This window comes from Nansenia antarctica (assembly GCF_963989245.1).
Source record: "Nansenia antarctica genome assembly, chromosome: 12".
In the NCBI taxonomy this organism is placed as follows: domain Eukaryota; kingdom Metazoa; phylum Chordata; class Actinopteri; order Argentiniformes; family Microstomatidae; genus Nansenia; species Nansenia antarctica.
This window is the reverse complement of record NC_137682.1, coordinates 9432808-9460748: the sequence shown is the minus strand read 5'-3', so window position 1 is coordinate 9460748 and position 27941 is coordinate 9432808. Positions and strand designations below refer to the sequence as shown.

General features: G+C 44.5%; 1 protein-coding gene across 1 annotated transcript; it reads left to right on the top strand.

The window, feature by feature from the left end:
• Positions 1-13: 13 nt before the first annotated feature.
• On the top strand, positions 14-6934 carry rpp40 (ribonuclease P/MRP 40 subunit; the record flags this gene model as incomplete). The annotated part of the gene is made up of 8 exons (XM_080543412.1): positions 14-130; positions 2518-2662; positions 4194-4262; positions 4481-4576; positions 4713-4838; positions 5188-5368; positions 5626-5760; positions 6060-6934. 8 exons carry the CDS (start codon positions 14-16, stop codon positions 6256-6258), a joined length of 1068 nt encoding a protein of 355 aa, XP_080399538.1. The 3' UTR covers positions 6259-6934.
• Between the last annotated feature and the right edge of the window lie 21007 nt (positions 6935-27941).

Here is a 27941-nt window from a genome sequence, read left to right as displayed (position 1 = left end):
GATCGCCGATACGATGTCCACGCAGCTACAGAAGTGTCCGAGAAGTTTACTTGTTTCTGAGAAATCAAATTTTGACCATGAAAAATCTAGGTATGACACCCACGTGTCAAAGCATTATTTCAACCACAAGGTAAGCAGAGCAGAGCTACGGGTTTAGTTGGATGACAGTAGTGTTTGGTTCAGTGTTATGGAAAGAGAAGCCGTGGTATATCGTGGATATTGGCACAGCTAGCGGGGTGCCAGCTATACAATACAATACAATACTATACAATATTAGGGCTAAAACTCACCGGGGACCTTACGACTGCGTTACCTGCGCGGCGCGTGTGAGTCTCATTTAAGCCCAAATTACACTGGAAGCGTCAACCTACGGTCGCGTTACCCCAGGGTATCCGCGGTGTCTTGAAAAGTATTACAAGTTGATAAATCAATTTTGGGAAAATCAAGACCCTTAATAAGTATTAAAAAGTCTTGTCACGATTTTATGAGTTCTTGAATTTTGTAGGTATTTTTCTGAATTAGACTCTGTCCAAAGAGTTTGAGTCCTAAAAACGTTTAGTAAAAGTTTGTGAATTTATTAGTTTGATTAAAAAACAAAGATGAACCGGAAATTATGTTGTATAGACTCAAACGGTTAAGTTAAAGGTGTCACTGATGTAAACGGTTACAGCTCCAAGTGGCGGTGAGGTCTGGAAAAATATTGACAAGGTCTTTAAAAAAGTATTAGAAAGGTATTGAAATTAACCTCAAGATTCATGTATATGAATGAAGGATCCATGATCCAATGATACCAGCAACATAGACTACAGTTTCAATGTCTACATCTGTGAATATGTATATATTTCTTTTAAATCAACACGTCCGCTATCTGTTTCAAAGCAGCAACCCCACATAGACTGTCTGTAATTATATGATGTTAATAAGTTAAAAGAACATCAGGTGAAGGGCAATATTTTTCCAGTGATTTCTCCCTCTCTCTTGCCACGGCAAGCACCTATCGAGTCCATTCAACGTTGAAAGGTTAGCCTTCGCCCTTTCCACTGATCAATCAGTGTTTATTCTGTGAACACCATCAGGGATGCAGAGTGAAAATGAGTCTCTCTCTCTCCCGCTGCGCGCATCACCTCGTCCGGGTGTATTTGCATGAAAACGACAGCGTCAGTTATTTCCCGAACGTTGCTTCTCGGTCTGTCAATCTCGATAGGAGAACCGTATCGAGTCCATTCAAGGCTGGCTATCTTTCCCATTTTCATACGGTCACTGGGGTGTGTCGTTTTAGACAACAGTACCCCGGGAAGTGATGCAAAGTTCCCATCGAAGCGCACCCCCCCCCCCCCTTCCCCCAGGTAGCAGGTGTCTCTGCCCGCAACAGGCGCACCTCTCTGGGGCACCTCTCAGCCTGCGTTCCATAAATTCCTCCGTTGAACGGAAAGTCCTATCTAGTCCATATAAAGTGTTTATCCCCTTTCCACTGGTAATAAGGAATTGGCAAGAATAGATCGATATAAATAGATCAACATTTAACAACAGATGAAGAGAATGAATACAATATAGAGATAAAAGTGTTAATTACTGGAACTGTATTCTATTAGCGGGATAATCAAGCACTCTATTTCGGGCTAAACTGTGCAGTGTTGCCGGCGTCCTGGTTCCTCCAGCAACCAGACACTTCCATAAATAACCAAAAATATGGAATGTCCCCATTCTAATGTAAATTATATAGGCTAGTTCACAATAAGCACACCTCTGAAAACCTGTAGAACAGAAAACCCGCTGTTTGAGACACGCGCCGCTGAGGTAACGCAGCAAACACGCGTCTGGTGAGGACGACGCAGTCAAAAGTCCAGCAAAAATTCCGCCACGCACAAGTAAGGTAAGGTAAGGTCGGTGGTGGGTTTTATATCCACGATATACCACGACTTCGAGTTCCATAACGCTTTTACAACACGGTTACCACATTTATCTATCAATATTTCACAAAAGAAAGACAAGACAAGACAAACTTTTAATGAATGTATTTTAATGGAACTATGTTTTATTGTAATTCTTCCGCTTAGCAGTTGTTTATTGGTTGCTAAGCAACGGTAAGAATGTTACTTCGATAACGGTAATATATACAAACGCGTAGTAATATGAAAAGATGTGTCTATGTTACGGTACATGTGGGAATACGGTACATGTGGGAAAACTAGGGTTAGGGTTAGGTGCTAGGGTGACTTGGTACATGCTGGCATGTCTAACCCTAACCCTAACCCTACCCCTAACCTTAACCCTAGCACCCAGCACCTAACCCTAACCCTAGTTTTCCCACATGTACCGTATTCCCACATGTACCGTAACATCAACATTCCATTTAGCTGTGCGTATATCATGGATATTGGCACGGCTGGAATGCAAACTGACCAATTAAGACAATGGACCAGATCTATCTGTTGTATAATGAAGCTTATGTTGTTATTTAAATAGTCTTATTCTTCCGTGGTGTTAGAAGTATTGTTTTTATGGATCCCTTTTCAGGTGACGCTGTTCATACCCGAATGCCGTGCCATTACTTCTCACCTGGCCAGTATAATTAATGGGTTCAACAAATATTACCTAGTCAAAAATGTACCCGTATATGAATTTCTGGACAAAGAGTTCTTGAAGAATGTTGTGTGGAATGGTAAGTGAATCGACTCTTCCTCATTCTGTATACAAATTCACAACGTTTTAATCTGATATGGCTCTGACGGGACAGTGTAATATACATTTCATCACTTTTACAATCCATCAGTTTTTGTCTTGAAGCGTAGTGAGAGTGCTATGTGATCAATAAGGAAGTGTCCAACGTCTTTCCGTCTTTTGATTTAAGGGAACATCCGGTTTGGCCAAAACTTCAAAATAAAATCGCTCCCTCAAAATATGAAAAGTTGAAGAAAACGTTAAAAAAAAATAGATTGGACTGTTTGTTTTACAGATATTGATTCAGTAACTAACATTACGGAATTAATTGCACTCGTACAAAAAAACAATACATTTGTTAATCAAATTGGGCTAATTCCACCGTAACAGAATGACCCTGGGACTACATTTTTTACTTTCAAACTTAAGCCAAACAAAAACCCTTGATCGCTGAAGTGTCTTCCTGGACAGTGACATCTGGTGGACAGTGACATCTGGTGCAGGCTTGATATTTGGCACTAATCTGACTCCATACAAAAGCCTGTAGAGAGTCTACTTCGGCTATGGCAGCATATACAGTACCTATCTACCAATAGTGTTGTTCCGATACCATTTTTTGATACCGATACCTGACCGTGCAGTACTTGCCGATACCGAGTACCGATCCGATACCACGGCGTTTGAAAAAACAAAACAAAAAAACATGTTTTTTGAGCCGCATACTCACCTCGATGTAAAATTATTGCTAACACTTAGTCTGGCACTGCTCAAAACCTTTGTAAAACTCGTAGAGCCAGTTTCACAGACAAGGCTTAAGCCTAATCCTGGACTAAAAAGCATCTTCAATGGAGATTTTACATTGAAAGTGTGATTTAGTCCAGGACTAGGCTTAAGCCTTGTCTGTGAAACCGGCCCGTAAAGTTTTTGTAAAACTTAAGTAAAAAAAAAAAAATAAAAAATTACGTTTTTGTAAAGTACTCGCCGATACCGATACCAGCATTTTTGTGCGTATCGGTGGCCATGCCGATACTAGTATCGGTATCGGAACAACACTATCTACCAATACTGTTTTACTGCTGAACTAGTGTGAACTCCTCCCATCCATTGGATGTTGCCTATTTGATGATGAGGACAAGCCATAGCAATAAAAGTCGGGGGCGGCTGTGGCGCAGGAGGTAGAGCAGGCGTCTAATGATCGCAAGGTCGGCAGGTCGGCGGTTCGAACCTTGACTGGCCACATGTCGAGGTGTCCTTCCTTGGGCAAGGCACTGAACCCCAAATTGCTCCCAATGAGCGGGCCGGCAAGGTAACTTGCTGCCATTGGTGTGTGAATGGGTGAATGAGAGGCCATTGTAAAGCACTTTGGAATAAGGCGCTATATACGTAAGTCAGTCCATTTACCATTGAAGTCAGATACTATGGTGGGTCAGTGGGGTGGTTTAAAAGCGAAATTCCTCTCCAGGCTACAAGGCCCATTAGAGTCCTAGGTCTAGCTTGATATGCCAATGTTTTATTGTCTTATCTTTTGTCAGGTGCTGTTTATGCTCTTTCCTTCAATACAAGAATCGACCAGGACAACACCATTGCACTTCTCCCAAACAGTGAGTCTAATTACCTGCTCCTCTCAATCTGTTTCTGTAGACATATTCTCAAAATGAATGGGACAATTACAAAACAAAATATGGCTATGAAGTGTCTACAAAACTTTCTTGGTGAATCAACCAAAGCAACAATTTGCATTTGAGTAAACTATCCCTTGAAGAAATAGAGCCCTGTAATATTGACAGGTCTGTATGTAAATCTCTTTTTTTCACCAAAGGACAGCTGATACTCTCAGTGGACAAGGACACATATGAATTGCTGGGTCTTGAAGGAAAGCCATCACAGTACAATCACAGACAGGTCATGAGATTTGGTGAGAACGGTGGCCATTGGGCGATGTCAACTATGGTTAGCCTCCATTTATGTGATGATGGCATGATCTCCTGAAATCTAGCCTGGTTGAACAAATACAAATGCCAGAAATTGTCATAATGCCTATTTCTGTGCAGTGGTGACCATCGACCTGACGGACAAATCCATGACTCCAGGAGAGAAGCGTTACGAGCGCGTTCTTTCCAGCCTGAAAGAAAGGGTTGTTCTCAAAAGTGACTTCCTGCTGGCACAACACAATTCAGGTATGTCGAGAACGTATAATTAAAATGTGCGTTGAGGTGAACACACATTTATATTTATTATCTATTATATCCAATCTATTGTTTGTCTGTTAGCTGATTGTGTTAAAGCTAATATAAGTCAGTATTCTTTGACTGGAATGCATTGCCATTGATCACTCGTTCTGGTTGCTTGTTGCATTTGGACCCCAGGGTAGGCCTGCCCCAAGGGTACTGCGTTAGTCCCACCCTTGGGGCAGGCATGCCTTCTGGTTGCATTTGAGAGTTTTTCACATCATAATAGAAAATGTTGCAAAGAACTGAAACCATAGAGGTATAACATGCAAACCATCTAGGTTGTGTTGATCTGCAGGGGTCGAGATGGAGAGCCTCCTGTCTCGTTACCAGTGGACAGAGCACAGGCCCCATGTCAGTACCCGCACCTGGGGGGACCTGTATTGCCCGACCCTGCACCCCTCTGACCTCTGTGGGGATCAGCGCTCATCTGACTTCCTGGAGTGGCTTGGGGGCCTAAGCGTCGGTGGTATAAAAACGTGAGATAAGTCATAATGACAACAGCTTCTAACACAGCTTTTCACTTCCTTGATCAAGAGCCGCTTGATCACTGCAATTTTAATCGTTTTTTTCTTGTGTTCCTTTTACTTTCTTTTTCTTATTCTAGTCCCAATTTTCAGTTTCATTATCCTTTTTACATTTAAACAAAATAAGAAATCCCCCATACCATTGTAACCAGCTTGAGGAAAAACCCTTGCTATACTTATGTATGAGGCTTTTTGACTGTTTTTTACAGTAAAAATACAGCAACTAGCTTCCTGTCAACGTACACTTGTCCAGAGCCAAATAATTCAGTGTGCCAAGCCCTGCAGTACACCATCACTGGCTTTCTGTTGCCTGAAGACATCTACAGACTACTACAGGAGCTTCGGTATGTTCACATTCAGGAACTTGACTGAAAATATTACTGACAACAATGAATATAATACAGTACATTAGCATTTACACTTGTTCCAGTCCATTGTACTGATATAAGCAGTGTGGTTGTTTTCATTCTGTTAGTTATTACTTTTTCTAACTGAGTGATGCAGTTTTGTTGTATAAATTAATTTAAATCAGTTGTATGATTATCTATATGTACACTGTAACTCAATGCATAAACAGCCTACCCTTCAAACAATTGAGTTTGGCTGGAGGATCTGACTTCCTTTGGTGTCCTTTTAAACCTAGGCGGTACTTTGATGACCTCAAATTCTCCTCATGGCTGTCATTGACTGTGCATGGCTTCATGGACAGTCCTGTTTCCTGGGGAGTCACGGAACATGGCTTCCACAAAGGGGGTGAAAATTTCTACAGTCTTGTCCTCTTCAAGAACCAGGACTATTGGCTACATATGTGTACTGGCTTCCATGATGGATGCCCCCCCTGACCACATGAAAAAAGTTTAAGGTTCAGTCTGTAGATTTGAGCTTTGAAATAGCCGTGATAAATCGGTAGAGATCAAGAAATGGGATCACATGATAAAGAACGTTCAGTGAAGTACACTGTTTTGGTCCAAATCAGCACTTCTTGAAATCTGCTGTTGTGGTCATGCATCGATTTTATGTAGCTATTTTATGTTTTGTTTGCTTGCATTGGATATGCATACAATTGCCACTGTTCGAAAATGTAAAATATGTACAGCCAGAGGAGCAAAGTGCAAAATGACATACTTCACTTTTAAAGGTAGACTTAGTGACGTTATCACAGGATGTTGGATGATGTTTCAGATCACTACTTGCGAGTGATTCCGTCAGAGCGCAAGCAGGGCAGTGCAGGACTAGCTGCAAGACAAGAAGGCTGCTGAGTGAATTATCTTACTTTATGCCAACTATCTCTGCCTGTAGTCATATTGCTGAGTTTACCTTAAAACAGAATAAGGCACAGTGTGCACTAGAGAACTACCCCCAAAATGACGTATTCATTTTTATGTTACCTCTCATTTAACCCCTTTTCAAACAGAGGGTAAGCGTGTATTGTATTTGAGGTAATGAGGGGTGGCACCCCTGATCTACCCAAAAAATCTAATGAGACAATATGGTGCAAGCAAATTTCACATCAACTATGACCTGTGCTTACTGAAAGGTGAAGAAATGTCACTGCTTGTAATGTTTTTGGATCAAGGTATGACATTAAATTGATATTTGACTGGGAAACCCATTTTTGGTATATTTCTGGTCAGTTCAAGGTCAATATGGTCTCAATATATTTGATTTTGTGCATCCAAGCCTTATAGCTATCCTGATTGCGGCCCTGTGTTCACTACCTTGAAATGTCTCATGGTGACATGGTAACTGTTTTAAACGTAGACTATGGGATATTGAAATGTCTCATGGTGACATGGTAACTGTTTTAAACGTAGACTATGGGATAATGGGATATAACGTCAATGGAAAAAGAGCAGAGCGACGCTACTGGAGATAATTCCAAAAGAGAGACGATAAAGAAACAAGAGGAAACCACCTGACACGCATATCATTGTTCTTTTTACTTCAAATATCTTTGGTTCTCTATCTATCTTTTTATTGAAGTTGCTGTGACTTCCTGGCATAGCGTCATATCCTAGAGTCCTACCTTTAAGAATACTTGTGTTTCATGAATGACAACTTGAGATCCTGCACAACTTTCAGTTACAATTTTAGCTATTAGTTATTCAGCCCTGTACAGTTTCATGAAGAATGACCATGACTCCCACAAATATTGGTAATTTTTGGGGTTACCAATACCCCCAGCCCACACTTTTACCTCAGTAAAACTGAAAGGTCCCAAAGGTCCCAAAATAATTGCAGCTATTTTGTGAAAAACACGAACAAATCGTAAAACTAGGTCCTATCGACATTAAACTTTGTACATTAGAAGTATGTACCGGTCCCTAACAAGTTTGAGAACATCATCTTCCCACTTAGAAAAAATGACCACTCTACATGCAAATTAATCTGCACCATAATTAACGAAATATACAAATGAGGCTATTTCGGCCATATTTATGGAAATTAATGTGAAACCTGGTGTGCCTCAAGACAGTAGTATGACACGTGTACCAAATGCCATCATGATGAAAGCATGGCTGCCACATGCCACTCAATATTCTGCATTTCCTGCCATCGTCACCTTCATCACCTCCCGCCTGGACTATAGCAATGGTGTCTTGTTCGGGGTACCCAGCAAAGCCCTGGACAGGCTCCAGTAGGTGCAGAACTCAGCTGCCAGGGTTCTTAACCACACCAAGCCCTGGCAGCACATCACCCTCAACCTCATCCACCTCAACTTTTCTTTGGATTTCAATGTATGACACATAATTTGAAAGCTTACAATCTGTAGTTCAGAATATATTTTAAAAAAAACTTCAGTCTGACCTCCTCCTCAACATACCCTATCCCGGAACCTGTGGTTCTCAGACACAGGACTGCTTTCCACCCGCCGCACCAACCTGTGAACCTTCAGCGCGAGCGCCTTCAGTGTGGCAGCCCCCACCCTCTGGAACTCTCTCCCCACAGTGATCCGCAACGCCCCTACCCTGGACATCTTTAAATCAGCCCTCAAAACCCACCTGTTCACCAAGGCCTTTGGCCCCTAGTTTAGATATTTTATGTTTTGAGGGCTGTGTCTGTGTTTCAACTTTGAAAAATAAAATATATAGGGCCGGTTTCACAGACAAGGCTTAAGCCCAATCCTAGACTAAAAAACATCTTCAATGGAGATTTTACATTGAAAGTGTGATTTAGTCCAGGACTAGGCTTAAGCCTTGTCTCTGAAACCGCCCATAGGGCCGGTTTCACAGACAAGGCTTAAGCCTAGTCCTGGACTAAATCACACTTTCAATGTAAAATCTCCATTGAAGATGCTTTTTAGTCCAGGATTAGGCTTAAGCCTTGTCTGTGAAACTGGCCCATAGTGTTTGAAGCCTTTCTGACTAGTAAATGATGTTCTTATAGCATTATAACTGGACCCTGGATTTGGCATAGATTATTATTTCTTATGATTACTGATGGATAGATGATTCACTTACTTGTATAATACAGATGTATTTATTGTAAATCGATTTGCATGAAGGCGTCTTTTAAATGTCAAGAAAATAAACATTAAATTATTAAGACGGCTCTTTGGTCAATGCACTAGGGGAATGATTCTTGCTTAGGGTGCGAGAGGTACCGGGTTCAAATCCCGGACGAGCCCTTTGACTAAACCCTTCACCAGCTGGGACCACCAAATGGAAGTGCTCTGGCTCAATGCTTCACCAGATGTTGCATCAGGTTACTGCAAAAATCCATGTTCAAACATCCTTTCGTCACGTCCTGGCTTCAAGGATCCGGACGGAAGGGCTACCAGTTCGATGTGAGCGTATAACGAGTTGGCCGAGTGGTTAGGGCTGCTAATCCTTTGTGCTCTGCACGGGTTGACTGGAATCCCATCCTCATCACACAGCCTTGCTGCTTTTTCTTCTTGACGGCCGGACCATGTAAACACAGGAGATAGCCGCGGTGGAGAAACAATGCAAAGCATTTGGCACTTGATTTGTAGAGCACATTAAAATGATGCAAGGGATTATTTGGGGACAAACCCAGGTTAACCTGAGGCGCGGTTGGAACCTCCGCTTTCATCAAGACTGAAGTGTCAGTCCACATCCTTTGGAAATACAGGCCTGGGCAAGAGGGAACATAATTTGCATTGGCCGGGAATCGAACCCGGGTCAACTGCTTGGGAAGCAGCTATGCTCACCACTATACCACCAATGCATTGATGACATCAGGACGGACCGCAACATAGACATGGCCATTCATGACCACTACCATCATATGACAATCCATGACTCACCCTTTCAACATTTATTGTGGTATTTGTTGTCACTTTTATTTCATGGGCTGGATTACTCAGTAAAAAAAGGATAGGGGGTTAGAAATATCTTACAACAATGCACACACAGTGGAGAGAAACTCCCTTCAATTTCCCGACAGGGCGGACACATCCTCCAACTTGAGGTTCCATTGCTGGGTAGTGGCAGCATTTAATCAGATGGCTCTTTGGTCAATGCACAAGGGGAATGATTCTTGCTTAGGGTGAGAGAGGTACCGGGTTCTAATCCCGGACGAGCCCTTTGACTAAACCTTTCACCAGCTGGGACCACCAAATGAAAGTGCTCTGGCTCAATGCTTCACCAGATGTTGCATCAGGTTACTGCAAAAATCCATGTTCAAAAATCCTTTCGTCACGTCCTGGCTTCAAGGATCCGGACGGAAGGGCTACCAGTTCGATGTGAGCGTATAACGAGTTGGCCGAGTGTTTAAGGCTGCTAATCCTTTGTGCTCTGCACGGGTTGACTGGAATCCCATCCTCATCACACAGCCTTGCTGCTTTTTCTTCTTGACGGCCGGACCATGTAAACACAGGAGATAGCCGCGGTGGAGAAACAATGCAAAGCATTTGGCACTTGATTTGTAGAGCACATTAAAATGATGCAAGGGATTATTTGAGGACAAACACAGGTTAACCAGAGGCGTGGTTGGAAGTGGAACCTCCGCTTTCATCAAGACTGAAGTGTCAGTCCACATCCTTTGGAAATACAGGCCTGGGCAAGAGGGAACATAATTTGCATTGGCCGGGAATCGAACCCAGGTCAACTGCTTGGGAAGCAGCTATGCTCACCACTATACCACCAATGCATTGATGACATCAGGATGGACCGCAACATAGACATGGCCATTCATGACCACTGCCATCATATGACAATCCATGACTCACCCTTTCAACATTTATTGTGGTATTTGTTGTCACTTTTATTTCATGGGCTGGATTACTCAGTAAAAAAAGGATAGGGGGTGAGAAATATCTTACAACAATGCACACACAATGGAGAGAAACTCCCTTCTTTTTCCCGACAGGGCGGACACATCCTCCAACCTGAGGTTCCATTGCTGGGTAGGGGCAGCATTTAATCAGATGGCTCTTTGGTCAATGCACTAGGGGAATGGATCTTGCTTAGGGTGAGAGAGGTACCGGGTTCAAATCCCGGACGAGCCCTTTGACTAAACCTTTCACCAGCTGGGACCACCAAATGGAAGTGCTCTGGCTCACTGCTTCACCAGATGTTGCATCAGGTTACTGCAAAAATCCATGTTCAAAAATCCTTTCGTCACGTCCTGGCTTCAAGGATCCGGACGGAAGGGCTACCAGTTCGATGTGAGCGTATAACGAGTTGGCCGAGTGGTTAGGGCTGCTAATCCTTTGTGCTCTGCACGGGTTGACTGGAATCCCATCCTCATCACACAGCCTTGCTGCTTTTTCTTCTTGACGGCCGGACCATGTAAACACAGGAGATAGCCGCGGTGGAGAAACAATGCAAAGCATTTGGCACTTGATTTGTAGAGCACATTAAAATGATGCAAGGGATTATTTGAGGACAAACACAGGTTAACCAGAGGCGTGGTTGGAAGTGGAACCTCCGCTTTCATCAAGACTGAAGTGTCAGTCCACATCCTTTGGAAATACAGGCCTGGGCAAGAGGGAACATAATTTGCATTGGCCGGGAATCGAACCCAGGTCAACTGCTTGGGAAGCAGCTATGCTCACCACTATACCACCAATGCATTGATGACATCAGGATGGACCGCAACATAGACATGGCCATTCATGACCACTGCCATCATATGACAATCCATGACTCACCCTTTCAACATTTATTGTGGTATTTGTTGTCACTTTTATTTCATGGGCTGGATTACTCAGTAAAAAAAGGATAGGGGGTGAGAAATATCTTACAACAATGCACACACAATGGAGAGAAACTCCCTTCTTTTTCCCGACAGGGCGGACACATCCTCCAACCTGAGGTTCCATTGCTGGGTAGGGGCAGCATTTAATCAGATGGCTCTTTGGTCAATGCACTAGGGGAATGGATCTTGCTTAGGGTGAGAGAGGTACCGGGTTCAAATCCCGGACGAGCCCTTTGACTAAACCTTTCACCAGCTGGGACCACCAAATGGAAGTGCTCTGGCTCACTGCTTCACCAGATGTTGCATCAGGTTACTGCAAAAATCCATGTTCAAAAATCCTTTCGTCACGTCCTGGCTTCAAGGATCCGGACGGAAGGGCTACCAGTTCGATGTGAGCGTATAACGAGTTGGCCGAGTGGTTAGGGCTGCTAATCCTTTGTGCTCTGCACGGGTTGACTGGAATCCCATCCTCATCACACAGCCTTGCTGCTTTTTCTTCTTGACGGCCGGACCATGTAAACACAGGAGATAGCCGCGGTGGAGAAACAATGCAAAGCATTTGGCACTTGATTTGTAGAGCACATTAAAATGATGCAAGGGATTATTTGGGGACAAACACAGGTTAACCAGAGGCGCGGTTGGAACCTCCGCTTTCATCAAGACTGAAGTGTCAGTCCACATCCTTTGGAAATACAGGCCTGGGCAAGAGGGAACATAATTTGCATTGGCCGGGAATCGAACCCGGGTCAACTGCTTGGGAAGCAGCCATGCTCACCACTATACCACCAATGCATTGATGATATCAGGACGGACCGCAACATAGACATGGCCATTCATGACCACTACCATCATATGACAATCCATGACTCACCCTTTCAACATTTATTGTGGTATTTGTTGTCACTTTTATTTCATGGGCTGGATTACTCAGTAAAAAAAGGATAGGGGGTTAGAAATATCTTACAACAATGCACACACAGTGGAGAGAAACTCCCTTCAATTTCCCGACAGGGCGGACACATCCTCCAACCTGAGGTTCCATTGCTGGGTAGGGGCAGCATTTAATCAGATGGCTCTTTGGTCAATGCACTAGGGGAATGGATCTTGCTTAGGGTGAGAGAGGTACAGGGTTCAAATCCCGGACGAGCCCTTTGACTAAACCTTTCACCAGCTGGGACCACCAAATGGAAGTGCTCTGGCTCAATGCTTCACCAGATGTTGCATCAGGTTACTGCAAAAATCCATGTTCAAAAATCCTTTCGTCACGTCCTGGCTTCAAGGATCCGGACGGAAGGGCTACCAGTTCGATGTGAGCGTATAACGAGTTGGCCGAGTGGTTAGGGCTGCTAATCCTTTGTGCTCTGCACGGGTTGACTGGAATCCCATCCTCATCACACAGCCTTGCTGCTTTTTCTTCTTGACGGCCGGACCGTGTAAACACAGGAGATAGCCGCGGTGGAGAAACAATGCAAAGCATTTGTCACTTGATTTGTAGAGCACGTTAAAATGATGCAAGGGATTATTTGGGGACAAACACAGGTTAACCAGAGGCGCGGTTGGAACCTCCGCTTTCATCAAGACTGAAGTGTCAGTCCACATCCTTTGGAAATACAGGCCTGGGCAAGAGGGAACATAATTTGCATTGGCCGGGAATCGAACCCGGGTCAACTGCTTGGGAAGCAGCTATGCTCACCACTATACGACCAATGCATTGATGACATCAGGACGGACCGCAACATAGACATGGCCATTCATGACCACTACCATCATATGACAATCCATGACTCACCCTTTCAACATTTATTGTGGTATTTGTTGTCACTTTTATTTCATGGGCTGGATTACTCAGTAAAAAAAGGATAGGGGGTGAGAAATATCTTACAACAATGCACACACAATGGAGAGAAACTCACTTCTTTTTCCCGACAGAGCGGACACATCCTCCAACCTGAGGTTCCATTGCTGGGTAGGGGCAGCATTTAATCAGATGGCTCTTTGGTCAATGCACTAGGGCAGCGTTTCCCAAACTGTGGGGCGCGCCCCCCCTAGTGGGGCGCGGGGGTATTGCAGGGGGGGCGCAGAAAAAAAGAAAAAAAAGAATTAAAAAAAATAAAAATGTGGGAATACTGCTGCCTTTTGCAACATCGTACCTGTGTGAGATAGGCTTTTCTGCTGTTGCTGCTATCAAAAGCAAATACAGGTCGAAGTTGAACATTGAGAATGAACTGAGAGTGGCAGTCTCAAAACAACAACCCCGCTTTGAGAAGATGTGCAAGGCAAAGCAAGCACACACAAGTCATTGATCGTAATTGTGATAGGAATGTGTAGAGTAAGAATAGTGATGCAGTAGAAATTAGTTAATGTTGATATGTTGAATATTTCAGTGGCACAGGATCATTTGCCAAGCACTTATGTTCCTTTTCAACCCATAATAAAATATAAAACTATAGTTGGATATATGTGTCTTGTTATTATTAGAAGAGAAAATGTAATGTTTGTACAACTTTATACAATTAATTATATCAATCTAGGTGGGGACCGGGTTAGGGGGGGCTCGAAAATATTTCCAATTACCCAAGGGGGGCCTGATTGAAAAAGTTTGGGAACCGCTGCACTAGGGGAATGATTCTTGCTTAGGGTGAGAGAGGTACCGGGTTCAAATCCCGGACGAGCCCTTTGACTAAACCTTTCACCAGCTGGGACCACCAAATGGAAGTGCTCTGGCTCAATGCTTCACCAGATGTTGCATCAGGTTACTGCAAAAATCCATGTTCAAAAATCCTTTCGTCACGTCCTGGCTTCAAGGATCCGGACGGAAGGGCTACCAGTTCGATGTGAGCGTATAACGAGTTGGCCGAGTGGTTAGGGCTGCTAATCCTTTGTGCTCTGCACGGGTTGACTGGAATCCCATCCTCATCACACAGCCTTGCTGCTTTTTGTTCTTGACTGCCGGACCCTGTAAACACAGGAGATAGCCGCGGTGGAGAAACAATGCAAAGCATTTGGCACTTGATTTCTAGAGCACATTAAAATGATGCAAGGGATTATTTGGGGACAAACACAGGTTAACCAGAGGCGCGGTTGGAACCTCCGCTTTCATCAAGACTGAAGTGTCAGTCCACATCCTTTGGAAATACAGGCCTGGGCAAGAGGGAACATAATTTGCATTGGCCGGGAATCGAACCCGGGTCAACTGCTTGGGAAGCAGCTATGCTCACCACTATACCACCAATGCATTGATGACATCATAGGTGGTGGGCCGAACGCGTTTATCGCGAAGTTTATCTTTTTCCATCTACGGAGTAAACGATCTCTTACATACGATATTAAGTAATTCTCTTAAGTCTATAACAATTTGTTGGCAGCTGTATTTATGTCGGAGATTTTCACAAACTTATTTTTTAATCGTCTGTCTGCTCAGGGACATCGCTGGTCGCTCTAGTTGATAAACCAATCAGAATTCGAGTACGGCTTCATTAGGACCCCGAAATGTAAACACTGGCTGTTAACCCTAGCAACTGACTGGATGTTAACCCTAGCAACCGCAGGGAAATAAAGAGATGTGATGAATTATGGAGTGTTGTATGCATTTAACAAACCGAACGGACAATATTATAGCATTTTCAGATGCAAAATGGACCAAATTTGTACATTGTTCTCTACAGTGGGTGAATCTTCACACTGCAGAAAGTCAAATTGCAGAAAGGGCTGTAAGACAATGCTATATAATAATAATAATAACTTTATTTGTATAGCTCTTTTCCTGCCAACGTTGCCGCTCAAAGTGCTTTAATCATTATATAACCTTAATTTAATTATTTTGTAACTTAAATGCAATATTAAAAGCATGGGTTTTTATAATCTTAATTTAATTATTTAGTCATTTAAAGGCAATATTAAAAAGATGCGTTTTTAGTCTTGACTTGAACATATTTGCTGAGGTTGCATCCCTAATGTATATGCAGTAGGCCTATGCCAACATACGAAACATTGAAAGAGCCCACAAGAGAAGGGAAAAATCAGTACAGGAGGCTGCAGGTTTTTTATAGCAATATAAGTTATTTATAAGAACAAGATGATATAAACAAGCTAAGATATGACGTGAACATTATTAACAATATGATATAAACAAGCTAAGATATGACATGAACAAGATATGAACAAGGCATCAATGGGTCAGGGTCAGCCCTGCCAGGTCAGGTCCAGAAGATGTGCAGTGCAGTCCAGGGCTGAGCATCTGGGGTTACCTGGGTAAACAGATTAGGAGAGTTTTAAATAAACTAGGCTATACATTTGGAAGCATTACTACTTTTACTATTGTTGTGGGAACAGTGAGGAAGATAGACATTGGGGAAATGCTGGTCTATAGTCTGGGACCCTTTCCTGCAGCAATTGCGAACATAGATGTCTCTCTTGTGAAAACTGACAAAGCCAAATTAATGCACTTTCTAGAAGGATCAGTAAATCCACCAGCCACAGTTGAAATCCCTGATGGCTCAACCTGGGTGTGGGATGCAATGGCACTAGTACAGGCTATGAAACCCCAAGATACATTTGGAAGATTTGCCAACAGTGCACTAATGTACCTGATCAATGCAGCCAAAGTGAGTAAATCTAAAGTGGTGCATTTTGTCCCTGACACCTACAAAACACTGAGTATAAAGAACGCAGAACGAGGTCGACGAGCAACAAAAGGATGTCAGTTGACAACAATATATTCAGCTGACCAGAAGACACCAAGACAATGGTCCAAGTTCTTGGCTTGTGGCCAAAACAAAGAAAATCTACAACAGTTTCTTTTTGAGACATGGTCCAAGTCCAGGAAAGACCAAATTCAAGACATCACTTTGATTGTTGGACATGGGTCTGAGTGTCATGTGATCAGAGTCAACAGCAGTGGCACAGAACTTGAGGTTTTACCACTGCTCACACTGTTCTCAATACAGGAGGAGGCAGACACCCGGCTGTTGCTTCACTGTGCACATGCCTCACAGTATAGCTCACATGTTGTGATCAGCAGTCCTGACACAGATGTGTTTGTACTGGCTATCGCTTTCTGTAAGGAAATAGGAGCAAACCTGTACTTCCACACAGGGAAAGGGACAAACAAACGCACCATACACGTACAGAGAATACACAGCCATCTTGGAGATGAAGTCTCTGATGCGATAATTGGATTTCACTGTTTCACCGGCTGTGATACAGTGAGTGCACTGCACGGCAATGGAAAAGTGAAGGCCGTAAAAACACTCCTGTCCAACAAAGAGCATTGTGCTACTTTCCAAAAGTTGGGAACAGCTTTTCAACTGCCAACAGAGCTTTATGAGGAAATTGAGGCATTTATATGCGACCTCTACGACCACAAAGGCTGTAGGGATGTAAATTTAGCTAGGTGTCAAATGTTTAAGAGTGGGAAGTGCAATGACCGAAGTCTACCACCAAATAAGGATGCCTTGCACAAACATACTCAGCGGGCAAACTACCAGGCAGCCATATACAGGAGGTCCCTTGAGAGCCAGCCAGACATCCCTCCGCCAATGAGCCATGGCTGGAAGATAGAGGGAGATTTCTTTGAGATTGACTGGGTGTCACTTCCCCCAGCCCCAGTCGCAGTTTTAGAGCTTGTATACTGCTCCTGCAAAAAAACTAAATGTGTGAAAGGGAGATGCACATGCAAATCTAACAACCTACCATGTACAGACAGACATGTGTCTGTGTTTGCACTGCGAAAACACACTAGTGTTATAAATGTTCTTGAATCTAAACTTGAATCTTTGTCTAGTCTCGTCAATTATAGGCAAGGCAAGTGAAGATACACTTAATCTGGGTTTTGTCTTACCAGCTCACCTCGTAAAAGTGAGACGATTGACAATCAAAAACATGCTTGCACACACATAGAACATACTCACACACAAGTTAATGTTACTGGTCCCAATTTGGCACAATTATTACTGAAATTATTGAGAATAGACATAGTTGACATAGGTAAATTAGCTGTTGTACCCTTTAAAGTTAGATAACTAGCTTGTTAATTAATTAGCTTCACAATCGCGGGTGAGGTTAGGTCGGATTTTTCACTAAAATAGCATATTAGAACATGTTTGTATTGACACAACATGACATGGACGTGTTCATTAATATGTGATATGAATTAGTATGACATGCAAATCTTACCTGAAACATTACTTGACAGTAAAGTTATCCGAAACAACTCAGTCTTCTCGTCTTTCCAGATAATACGTTGTTTACTTCCTTGTTTACGTATTTTGAAGGAATATCATTGGCAGACGTCAAGTCAGGTGACGCTTTAACAGGTTTTGATTGGTTAGCGGCATAGTAGCCCCAATCATTCTCCTTATTAACTTATGGATCGTAAGTTTACTTTTCATAAAACGTCGATCGAAAATCGGCTGCCAACAGACGGAAACATGTTCCAAAAAAACCTATTTAGCTTATATGAAAAAATCAACTAGTCCGTAGTTGTAGATCGATCATTTCACAAACGAAAGCAGATAGACAGCTTCGGCCCACCGCCTATCAGGACGGACCGCAACATAGACATGGCCATTCATGACCACTACCATCATATGACAATCCATGACTCACCCTTTCAACATTTATTGTGGTATTTGTTGTCACTTTTATTTCATGGGCTGGATTACTCAGTAAAAAAAGGATAGGGGGTTAGAAATATCTTACAACATTGCACACACAGTGGAGAGAAACTCCCTTCAATTTCCCGACAGGGCGGACACATCCTCCAACCTGAGGTTCCATTGCTGGGTAGGGGCAGAATTTAATCAGATTGCTCTTTGGTCAATGCACTAGGGGAATGATTCTTGCTTAGGGTGAGAGGGGTACCGGGTTCTAATCCCGGACGAGCCCTTTGACTAAACCTTTCACCAGCTGGGACCACCAAATGGAAGTGCTCTGGCTCAATGCTTCACCAGATGTTGCATCAGGTTACTGCAAAAATCCATGTTCAAAAATCCATTCGTCACGTCCTGGCTTCAAGGATCCGGACAGAAGGGCTACCAGTTCGATGTGAGCGTATAACGAGTTGGCCGAGTGGTTAGGACTGCTAATCCTTTGTGCTCTGCACAGGTTGACTGGAATCCCATCCTCATCACACAGCCTTGCTGCTTTTTGTTCTTGACTGCCGGACCATGTAAACACAGGAGATAGCCGCGGTGGAGAAACAATGCAAAGCATTTGGCACTTGGTTTGTAGAGCACATTAAAATGATGCAAGGGATTATTTGGGGACAAACACAGGTTAACCAGAGGCGCGGTTGGAACCTCCGCTTTCATCAAGACTGAAGTGTCAGTCCACATCCTTTGGAAATACAGGCCTGGGCAAGAGGGAACATAATTTGCATTGGCCGGGAATCGAACCCGGGTCAACTGCTTGGGAAGCAGCTATGCTCACCACTATACCACCAATGCATTGATGACATCAGGACGGACCGCAACATAGACATGGCCATTCATGACCACTACCATCATATGACAATCCATGACTCACCCTTTCAACATTTATTGTGGTATTTGTTGTCACTTTTATTTCATGGGCTGGATTACTCAGTAAAAAAAGGATAGGGGGTTAGAAATATCTTACAACAATGCACACACAGTGGAGAGAAACTCCCTTCAATTTCCCGACAGGGCGGACACATCCTCCAACCTGAGGTTCCATTGCTGGGTAGGGGCAGCATTTAACCAGATGGCTCTTTGGTCAATGCACTAGGGGAATGATTCTTGCTTAGGGTGAGAGAGGTACCGGGTTCTAATCCCGGACGAGCCCTTTGACTAAACCCTTCACCAGCTGGGACCACCAAATGGAAGTGCTCTGGCTCAATGCTTCACCAGATGTTGCATCAGGTTACTGCAAAAATCCATGTTCAAAAATCCTTTCGTCACGTCCTGGCTTCAAGGATCCGGACGGAAGGGCTACCAGTTCGATGTGAGCGTATAACGAGTTGGCCGAGTGGTTACGGCTGCTAATCCTTTGTGCTCTGCATAGGTTGACTGGAATCCCATTCTCATCACACAGCCTTGATGCTTTTTCTACTTGAAGGCCGGACCGTGTAAACACAGGAGATAGCCGCGATGGAGAAGCAATGCAAAGCATTTGGCACTTGATTTGTAGAGCACATTCAAATGATTATTTGAGGACAAACACAGGTTAACCAGAGGCGCGGTTGGAACCTCCGCTTTCATCAAGACTGAAGTGTCAGTCCACATCCTTTGGAAATACAGGCCGGGGCAAGAGGGAACATCATTTGCATTGGCCAGGAATCGAACCCGGGTCAACTGCTTGGGAAGCAGCTATGCTCACCACTATACCACCAATGCATTGATGACATCAAGACGGACCGCAACATAGACATGGCCATTCATGACCACTACCATCATATGACAATCCATGACTCACCCTTTCAACATTTATTGTGGTATTTGTTGTCACTTTTATTTCATGGGCTGGATTACTCAGTAAAAAAAGGATAGGGGGTGAGAAATATCTTACAACAATGCACACACAATGGAGAGAAACTCCCTTATTTTTCCCGACAGGGCGGACACATCCTCCAACCTGAGGTTCCATTGCTGGGTAGGGGCAGCATTTAATCAGATGGCTCTTTGGTCAATGCACAAGGGGAATGATTCTTGCTTAGCGTGAGAGAGGTACCGGGTTCAAATCCCGGACGAGCCCTTTGACTGAACCTTTCACCAGCTGGGACCACCAAATGGAAGTGCTCTGGCTCAATGCTTCACCAGATGTTGCATCAGGTTACTGCAAAAATCCATGTTCAAAAATCCTTTCGTCACGTCCTGGCTTCAAGGATCCGGACGGAAGGGCTACCAGTTCGATGTGAGCGTATAACGAGTTGGCCGAGTGGTTAGGACTGCTAATCCTTTGTGCTCTGCACAGGTTGACTGGAATCCCATCCTCATCACACAGCCTTGCTGCTTTTTCTTCTTGACGGCCGGACCATGTAAACACAGGAGATAGCCGCGGTGGAGAAACAATGCAAAGCATTTGGCACTTGATTTGTAGAGCACATTAAAATGATGCAAGGGATTATTTGGGGACAAACACAGGTTAACCAGAGGCGCGGTTGGAACCTCCGCTTTCATCAAGACTGAAGTGTCAGTCCACATCCTTTGGAAATACAGGCCTGGGCAAGAGGGAACATAATTTGCATTGGCTGGGAATCGAACCCGGGTCAACTGCTTGGGAAGCAGCTATGCTCACCACTATACCACCAATGCATTGATGACATCAGGACGGACCGCAACATAGACATGGCAATTCATGACCACTACCATCATATGACAATCCATGACTCACCCTTTCAACATTTATTGTGGTATTTGTTGTCACTTTTATTTCATGGGCTGGATTACTCAGTAAAAAAAGGATAGGGGGTTAGAAATATCTTACAACAATGCACACACAGTGGAGAGAAACTCCCTTCAATTTCCCGACAGGGCGGACACATCCTCCAACCTGAGGTTCCATTGCTGGGTAGGGGCAGCATTTAATCAGATGGCTCTTTGGTCAATGCACTAGGGGAATGATTCTTGCTTAGGGTGAGGGAGGTACCGGGTTCTAATCCCGGACGAGCCCTTTGACTAAACCTTTCACCAGCTGGGACCACCAAATGGAAGTGCTCTGGCTCAATGCTTCACCAGATGTTGCATCAGGTTACTGCAAAAATCCATGTTCAAAAATCCTTTCGTCACGTCCTGGCTTCAAGGATCTGGACGGAAGGGCTACCAGTTCGATGTGAGCGTATAACGAGTTGGCCGAGTGGTTAGGGCTGCTAATCCTTTGTGCTCTGCACGGGTTGACTGGAATCCCATCCTCATCACACAGCCTTGCTGCTTTTTCTTCTTGACGGCCGGACCATGTAAACACAGGAGATAGCCGCGGTGGAGAAACAATGCAAAGCATTTGGCACTTGATTTGTAGAGCACATTAAAATGATTATTTGAGGACAAACACAGGTTAACCAGAGGCGCGGTTGGAACCTCCGCTTTCATCAAGACTGAAGTGTCAGTCCACATCCTTTGGAAATACAGGCCTGGGCAAGAGGGAACATAATTTGCATTGGCCGGGAATCGAACCCGGGTCAACTGCTTGGGAAGCAGCTATGCTCACCACTATACCACCAATGCATTGATGACATCAGGACGGACCGCAACATAGACATGGCCATTCATGACCACTACCATCATATGACAATCCATGACTCACCCTTTCAACATTTATTGTGGTATTTGTTGTCACTTTTATTTCATGGGCTGGATTACTCAGTAAAAAAAGGATAGGGGGTGAGAAATATCTTACAACAATGCACACACAATGGAGAGAAACTCCCTTCTTTTTCCCGACAGGGCGGACACATCTTCCAACCTGAGGTTCCATTGCTGGGAAGTGGCAGCATTTAATCAGATGGCTCTTTGGTCAATGCACTAGGGGAATGATTCTTGCTTAGGGTGAGAGAGGTACCGGGTTCAAATCCCGGACGAGCCCTTTGACTAAACCTTTCACCAGCTGGGACCACCAAATGGAAGTGCTCTGGCTCAATGCTTCACCAGATGTTGCATCAGGTTACTGCAAAAATCCATGTTCAAAAATCCTTTCGTTACGTCCTGGCTTCAAGGATCCGGAAGGAAGGGCTACCAGTTCGATGTGAGCGTATAACGAGTTGGCCGAGTGGTTAGGGCTGCTAATCCTTTGTGCTCTGCACGGGTTGATTGGAATCCCATCCTCATCACACAGCCTTGCTGCTTTTTCTTCTTGACGGCTGGACCATGTAAACACAGGAGATAGCCGCGGTGGAGAAACAATGCAAAGCATTTGGCACTTGATTTGTAGAGCACATTAAAATGATGCAAGGGATTATTTGGGGACAAACACAGGTTAACAAACACAGGTTAACCCTGTTAACACTATTGTGCAATATGACAACCCTAGTCGTCTATCTGTACAGTATAGTATAGTGGATAGTGTACATAGCCTTTATTTATGTAAACCAGCTCCTTCCCTTCTTGTGATTTTTTTAAAAGTTTTTTTTCTTTTCTTTCCTAACACCAGGGGAGCCACCCCTCCTAAATTTCGTTGTTTGGTACCTGTACTGTAGAAATGACAATAAAGACCATTCATTCATTCATTCATAACCAGAGGCGCGGTTGGAACCCCCGCTTTCATCAAGACTGAAGTGTCAGTCCACATCCTTTGGAAATACAGGCCTGGGCAAGAGGGAACATAATTTGCATTGGCCGGGAATCGAACCCGGGTCAACTGCTTGGGAAGCAGCTATGCTCACCACTATACCACCAATGCATTGATGACATCAGGACGGACCGCAACATAGACATGGCCATTCATGACCACTACCATCATATGACAATCCATGACTCACCCTTTCAACATTTATTGTGGTATTTGTTGTCACTTTTATTTCATGGGCTGGATTACTCAGTAAAAAAAGGATAGGGGGTTAGAAATATCTTACAACAATGCACACACAGTGGAGAGAAACTCCCTTCAATTTCCCGACAGGGCGGACACATCCTCCAACCTGAGGTTCCATTGCTGGGTAGGGGCAGCATTTAATCAGATGGCTCTTTGGTCAATGCACAAGGGGATTAATTCTTGCTTAGGGTGAGAGAGGTACCGGGTTCTAATCCCGGACGAGCCCATTGACTAAACCTTTCACCAGCTGGGACCACCAAATGGAAGTGCTCTGGCTCAATGCTTCACCAGATGTTGCATCAGGTTACTGCAAAAATCCATGTTCAAAAATCCTTTCGTCACGTCCTGGCTTCAAGGATCCGGACGGAAGGGCTACCAGTTCGATGTGAGCGTATAACGAGTTGGCCGAGTGGTTAGGGCTGCTAATCCTTTGTGCTCTGCACGGGTTGAGTGGAATCCCATCCTCATCACACAGCCTAGCTGCTTTTTCTTCTTGACGGCCGGACCATGTAAACACAGGACATAGCCGCGGTGGAGAAACAATGCAAAGCATTTGGCACTTGATTTGTAGAGCACATTAAAATGATGCAAGGGATTATTTGGGGACAAACACAGGTTAACCAGAGGCGCGGTTGGAACCTCCGCTTTCATCAAGACTGAAGTGTCAGTCCACATCCTTTGGAAATACAGGCCTGGGCAAGAGGGAACATAATTTGCATTGGCCGGGAATCGAACCCGGGTCAACTGCTTGGGAAGCAGCTATGCTCACCACTATACCACCAATGCATTGATGACATCAGGACGGACCGCAACATAGACATGGCCATTCATGACCACTACCATCATATGACAATCCATGACTCACCCTTTCAACATTTATTGTGGTATTTGTTGTCACTTTTATTTCATGGGCTGGATTACTCAGTAAAAAAAGGATAGGGGGTTAGAAATATCTTACAACAATGCACACACAGTGGAGAGAAACTCCCTTCAATTTCCCGACAGGGCGGACACATCCTCCAACCTGAGGTTCCATTGCTGGGTAGGGGCAGCATTTAATCAGATGGCTCTTTGGTCAATGCACAAGGGGAATGATTCTTGCTTAGGGTGAGAGAGGTACCGGGTTCTAATCCCGGACGAGCCCATTGACTAAACCTTTCACCAGCTGGGACCACCAAATGGAAGTGCTCTGGCTCAATGCTTCACCAGATGTTGCATCAGGTTACTGCAAAAATCCATGTTCAAAAATCCTTTCGTCACGTCCTGGCTTCAAGGATCCGGACGGAAGGGCTACCAGTTCGATGTGAGCGTATAACGAGTTGGCCGAGTGGTTAGGGCTGCTAATCCTTTGTGCTCTGCACGGGTTGACTGGAATCCCATCCTCATCACACAGCCTTGCTGCTTTTTCTTCTTGACGGCCGGACCATGTAAACACAGGAGATAGCCGCGGTGGAGAAACAATGCAAAGCATTTGGCTTTTGATTTGTAGAGCACATTAAAATGATGCAAGGGATTATTTGGGGACAAACACAGGTTAACCAGAGGCGCGGTTGGAACCTCCGCTTTCATTAAGACTGAAGTGTCAGTCCACATCCTTTGGAAATACAGGCCTGGGCAAGAGGGAAAATAATTTGTATTGGCCGGGAATCGAACCCGGGTCAACTGCTTGGGAAGCAGCTATGCTCACCACTATACCACCAATGCATTGAAGACATCAGACGGACCGCAACATAGACATGGCCATTCATGACCACTACCATCATATGACAATCCATGACTCACCCTTTCAACATTTATTGTGGTATTTGTTGTCACTTTTATTTCATGGGCTGGATTACCCAGTAAAAAAAGGATAGGGGGTTAGAAATATCTTACAACAATGCACACACAGTGGAGAGAAACTCCCTTCAATTTCCCGACAGGGCGGACACATCCTCCAACCTGAGGTTCCATTGCTGGGTAGGGGCAGCATTTAATCAGATGGCTCTTTAATCAATGCACAAGGGGAATGGTTCTTGCTTAGGGTGAGAGAGGTACCGGGTTCTAATCCCGGACGAGCCCATTGACTAAACCTTTCACCAGCTGGGACCACCAAATGGAAGTGCTCTGGCTCAATGCTTCACCAGATGTTGCATCAGGTTACTGCAAAAATCCATGTTCAAAAATCCTTTCGTCACGTCCTGGCTTCAAGGATCCGGACGGAAGGGCTACCAGTTCGATTTGAGCGTATAACGAGTTGGCCGAGTGGTTAAGGCTGCTAATCCTTTGTGCTCTGCACGGGTTGATTGGAATCCCATTCTCATCACACAGCCTTGATGCTTTTTCTTCTTGACGGCCGGACCGTGTAAACACAGGAGATAGCCGCGGTGGAGAAACAATGCAAAGCATTTGGCACTTGATTTGTAGAGCACATTCAAATGATTATTTGAGGACAAACACAGGTTAACCAGAGGCGCGGTTGGAACCTCCGCTTTCATCAAGACTTAAGTGTCAGTCCACATCCTTTGGAAATACAGGCCTGGGCAAGAGGGAACATAATTTGCATTGGCCGGGAATCGAACCCGGGTCAACTGCTTGGGAAGCAGCTATGCTCACCACTATACCACCAATGCATTGATGACATCAGGACGGACCGCAACATAGACATGGCCATTCATGACCACTACCATCATATGACAATCCATGACTCACCCTTTCAACATTTATTGTGGTATTTGTTGTCACTTTTATTTCATGGGCTGGATTACTCAGTAAAAAAAGGATAGGGGGTTAGAAATATCTTACAACAATGCACACACAGTGTAGAGAAACTCCCTTATTTTTCCCGACAGGGCGGACACATCCTCCAACCTGAGGTTCCATTGCTGGGTAGGGGCAGCATTTAATCAGATGGCTCTTTGGTCAATGCACTAGGGGAATGATTCTTGCTTAGGGTGAGAAAGGTACCGGGTTCAAATCCCAGACGAACCCTTTGACTAAACCTTTCACCAGCTGGGACCACCAAATGGAAGTGCTCTGGCTCAATGCTTCGCCAGATGTTGCATCAGGTTACTGCAAAAATCCATGTTCAAAAATCCTTTCGTCACGTCCTGGCTTCAAGGATCCGGACGGAAGGGCTACCAGTTCGATGTGAGCGTATAACGAGTTGGCCGAGTGGTTAGGGCTGCTAATCCTTTGTGCTCTGCACAGGTTGACTGGAATCCCATCCTCATCACACAGCCTTGCTGCTTTTTCTTCTTGACGGCCGGACCATGTAAACACAGGAGATAGCCGCGGTGGTGAAACAATGCAAAGCATTTGGCACTTGATTTGTAGAGCACATTAAAATGATGCAAGGGATTATTTGAGGACAAACACAGGTTAACCAGAGGCGTGGTTGGAACCTCCGCTTTCATCAAGACTGAAGTGTCAGTCCACATCCTTTGGAAATACAGGCCTGGGCAAGAGGGAACACAATTTGCATTGGCTGGGAATCGAACCCGGGTCAACTGCTTGGGAAGCAGCTATGCTCACCACTATACCACCAATGCATTGATGACATCAGGACGGACCGCAACATAGACATGGCCATTCATGACCACTACCATCATATGACAATCCATGACTCACCCTTTCAACATTTATTGTGGTATTTGTTGTCACTTTTATTTCATGGGCTGGATTACTCAGTAAAAAAAGGATAGGGGGTGAGAAATATCTTACAACAATGCACACACAATGGAGAGAAACTCCCTTCTTTTTCCAGACAGGGCGGACACATCCTCCAACCTGAGGTTCCATTGCTGGGTAGGGGCAGCATTTAATCAGATGGCTCTTTGGTCAATGCACTAGGCCTAGGGGAATGATTCTTGCTTAGAGTGAGAGAGGTACCGGGTTCAAATCCCGGACGAGCCCTTTGACTAAACCTTTCACCAGCTGGGACCACCAGATGGAAGTGCTCTGGCTCAATGCTTCACCAGATGTTGCATCAGGCTACTGCAAAAATCCATGTTCAAAAATCCTTTCGTCACGTCCTGGCTTCAAGGATCCGGACGGAAGGGCTACCAGTTCGATGTGAGCGTATAACGAGTTGGCCGAGTGGTTAAGGCTGCTAATCCTTTGTGCTCTGCACGGGTTGACTGAAATCCCATCCTCATCACACAGCCTTGATGCTTTTTCTTCTTGACGGCCGGACCGTGTAAACACAGGAGATAGCCGCGGTGGAGAAACAATGCAAAGCATTTGGCACTTGATTTGTAGAGCACATTCAAATTATTATTTGAGGACAAACACAGGTTAACCAGAGGCGCGGTTGGAACCTCCGCTTTCATCAAGACTTAAGTGTCAGTCCACATCCTTTGGAAATACAGGCCTGGGCAAGAGGGAACATAATTTGCATTGGCCGGGAATCGAACCCGGGTCAACTGCTTGGGAAGCAGCTATGCTCACCACTATACCACCAATGCATTGATGACATCAGGACGGACCGCAACATAGATATGGCCATTCATGACCACTACCATCATATGACAATCCATGACTCACCCTTTTAACATTTATTGTGGTATTTGTTGTCACTTTTATTTCATGGGCTGGATTACTCAGTAAAAAAAGGATAGGGGGTGAGAAATATCTTACAACAATGCACACACAATGGAGAGAAACTCCCTTCTTTTTCCCGACAGGGCGGACACATCCTCCAACCTGAGGTTCCATTGCTGGGTAGGGGCAGCATTTAATCAGATGGCTCTTTGGTCAATGCACTAGGGGAATGATTCTTGCTTAGGGTGAGAGAGGTACCGGGTTCAAATCCCAGACGAACCCTTTGTTTCAACCTTTCACCAGCTGGGACCACCAAATGGAAGTGCTCTGGCTCAATGCTTCACCAGATGTTGCATCA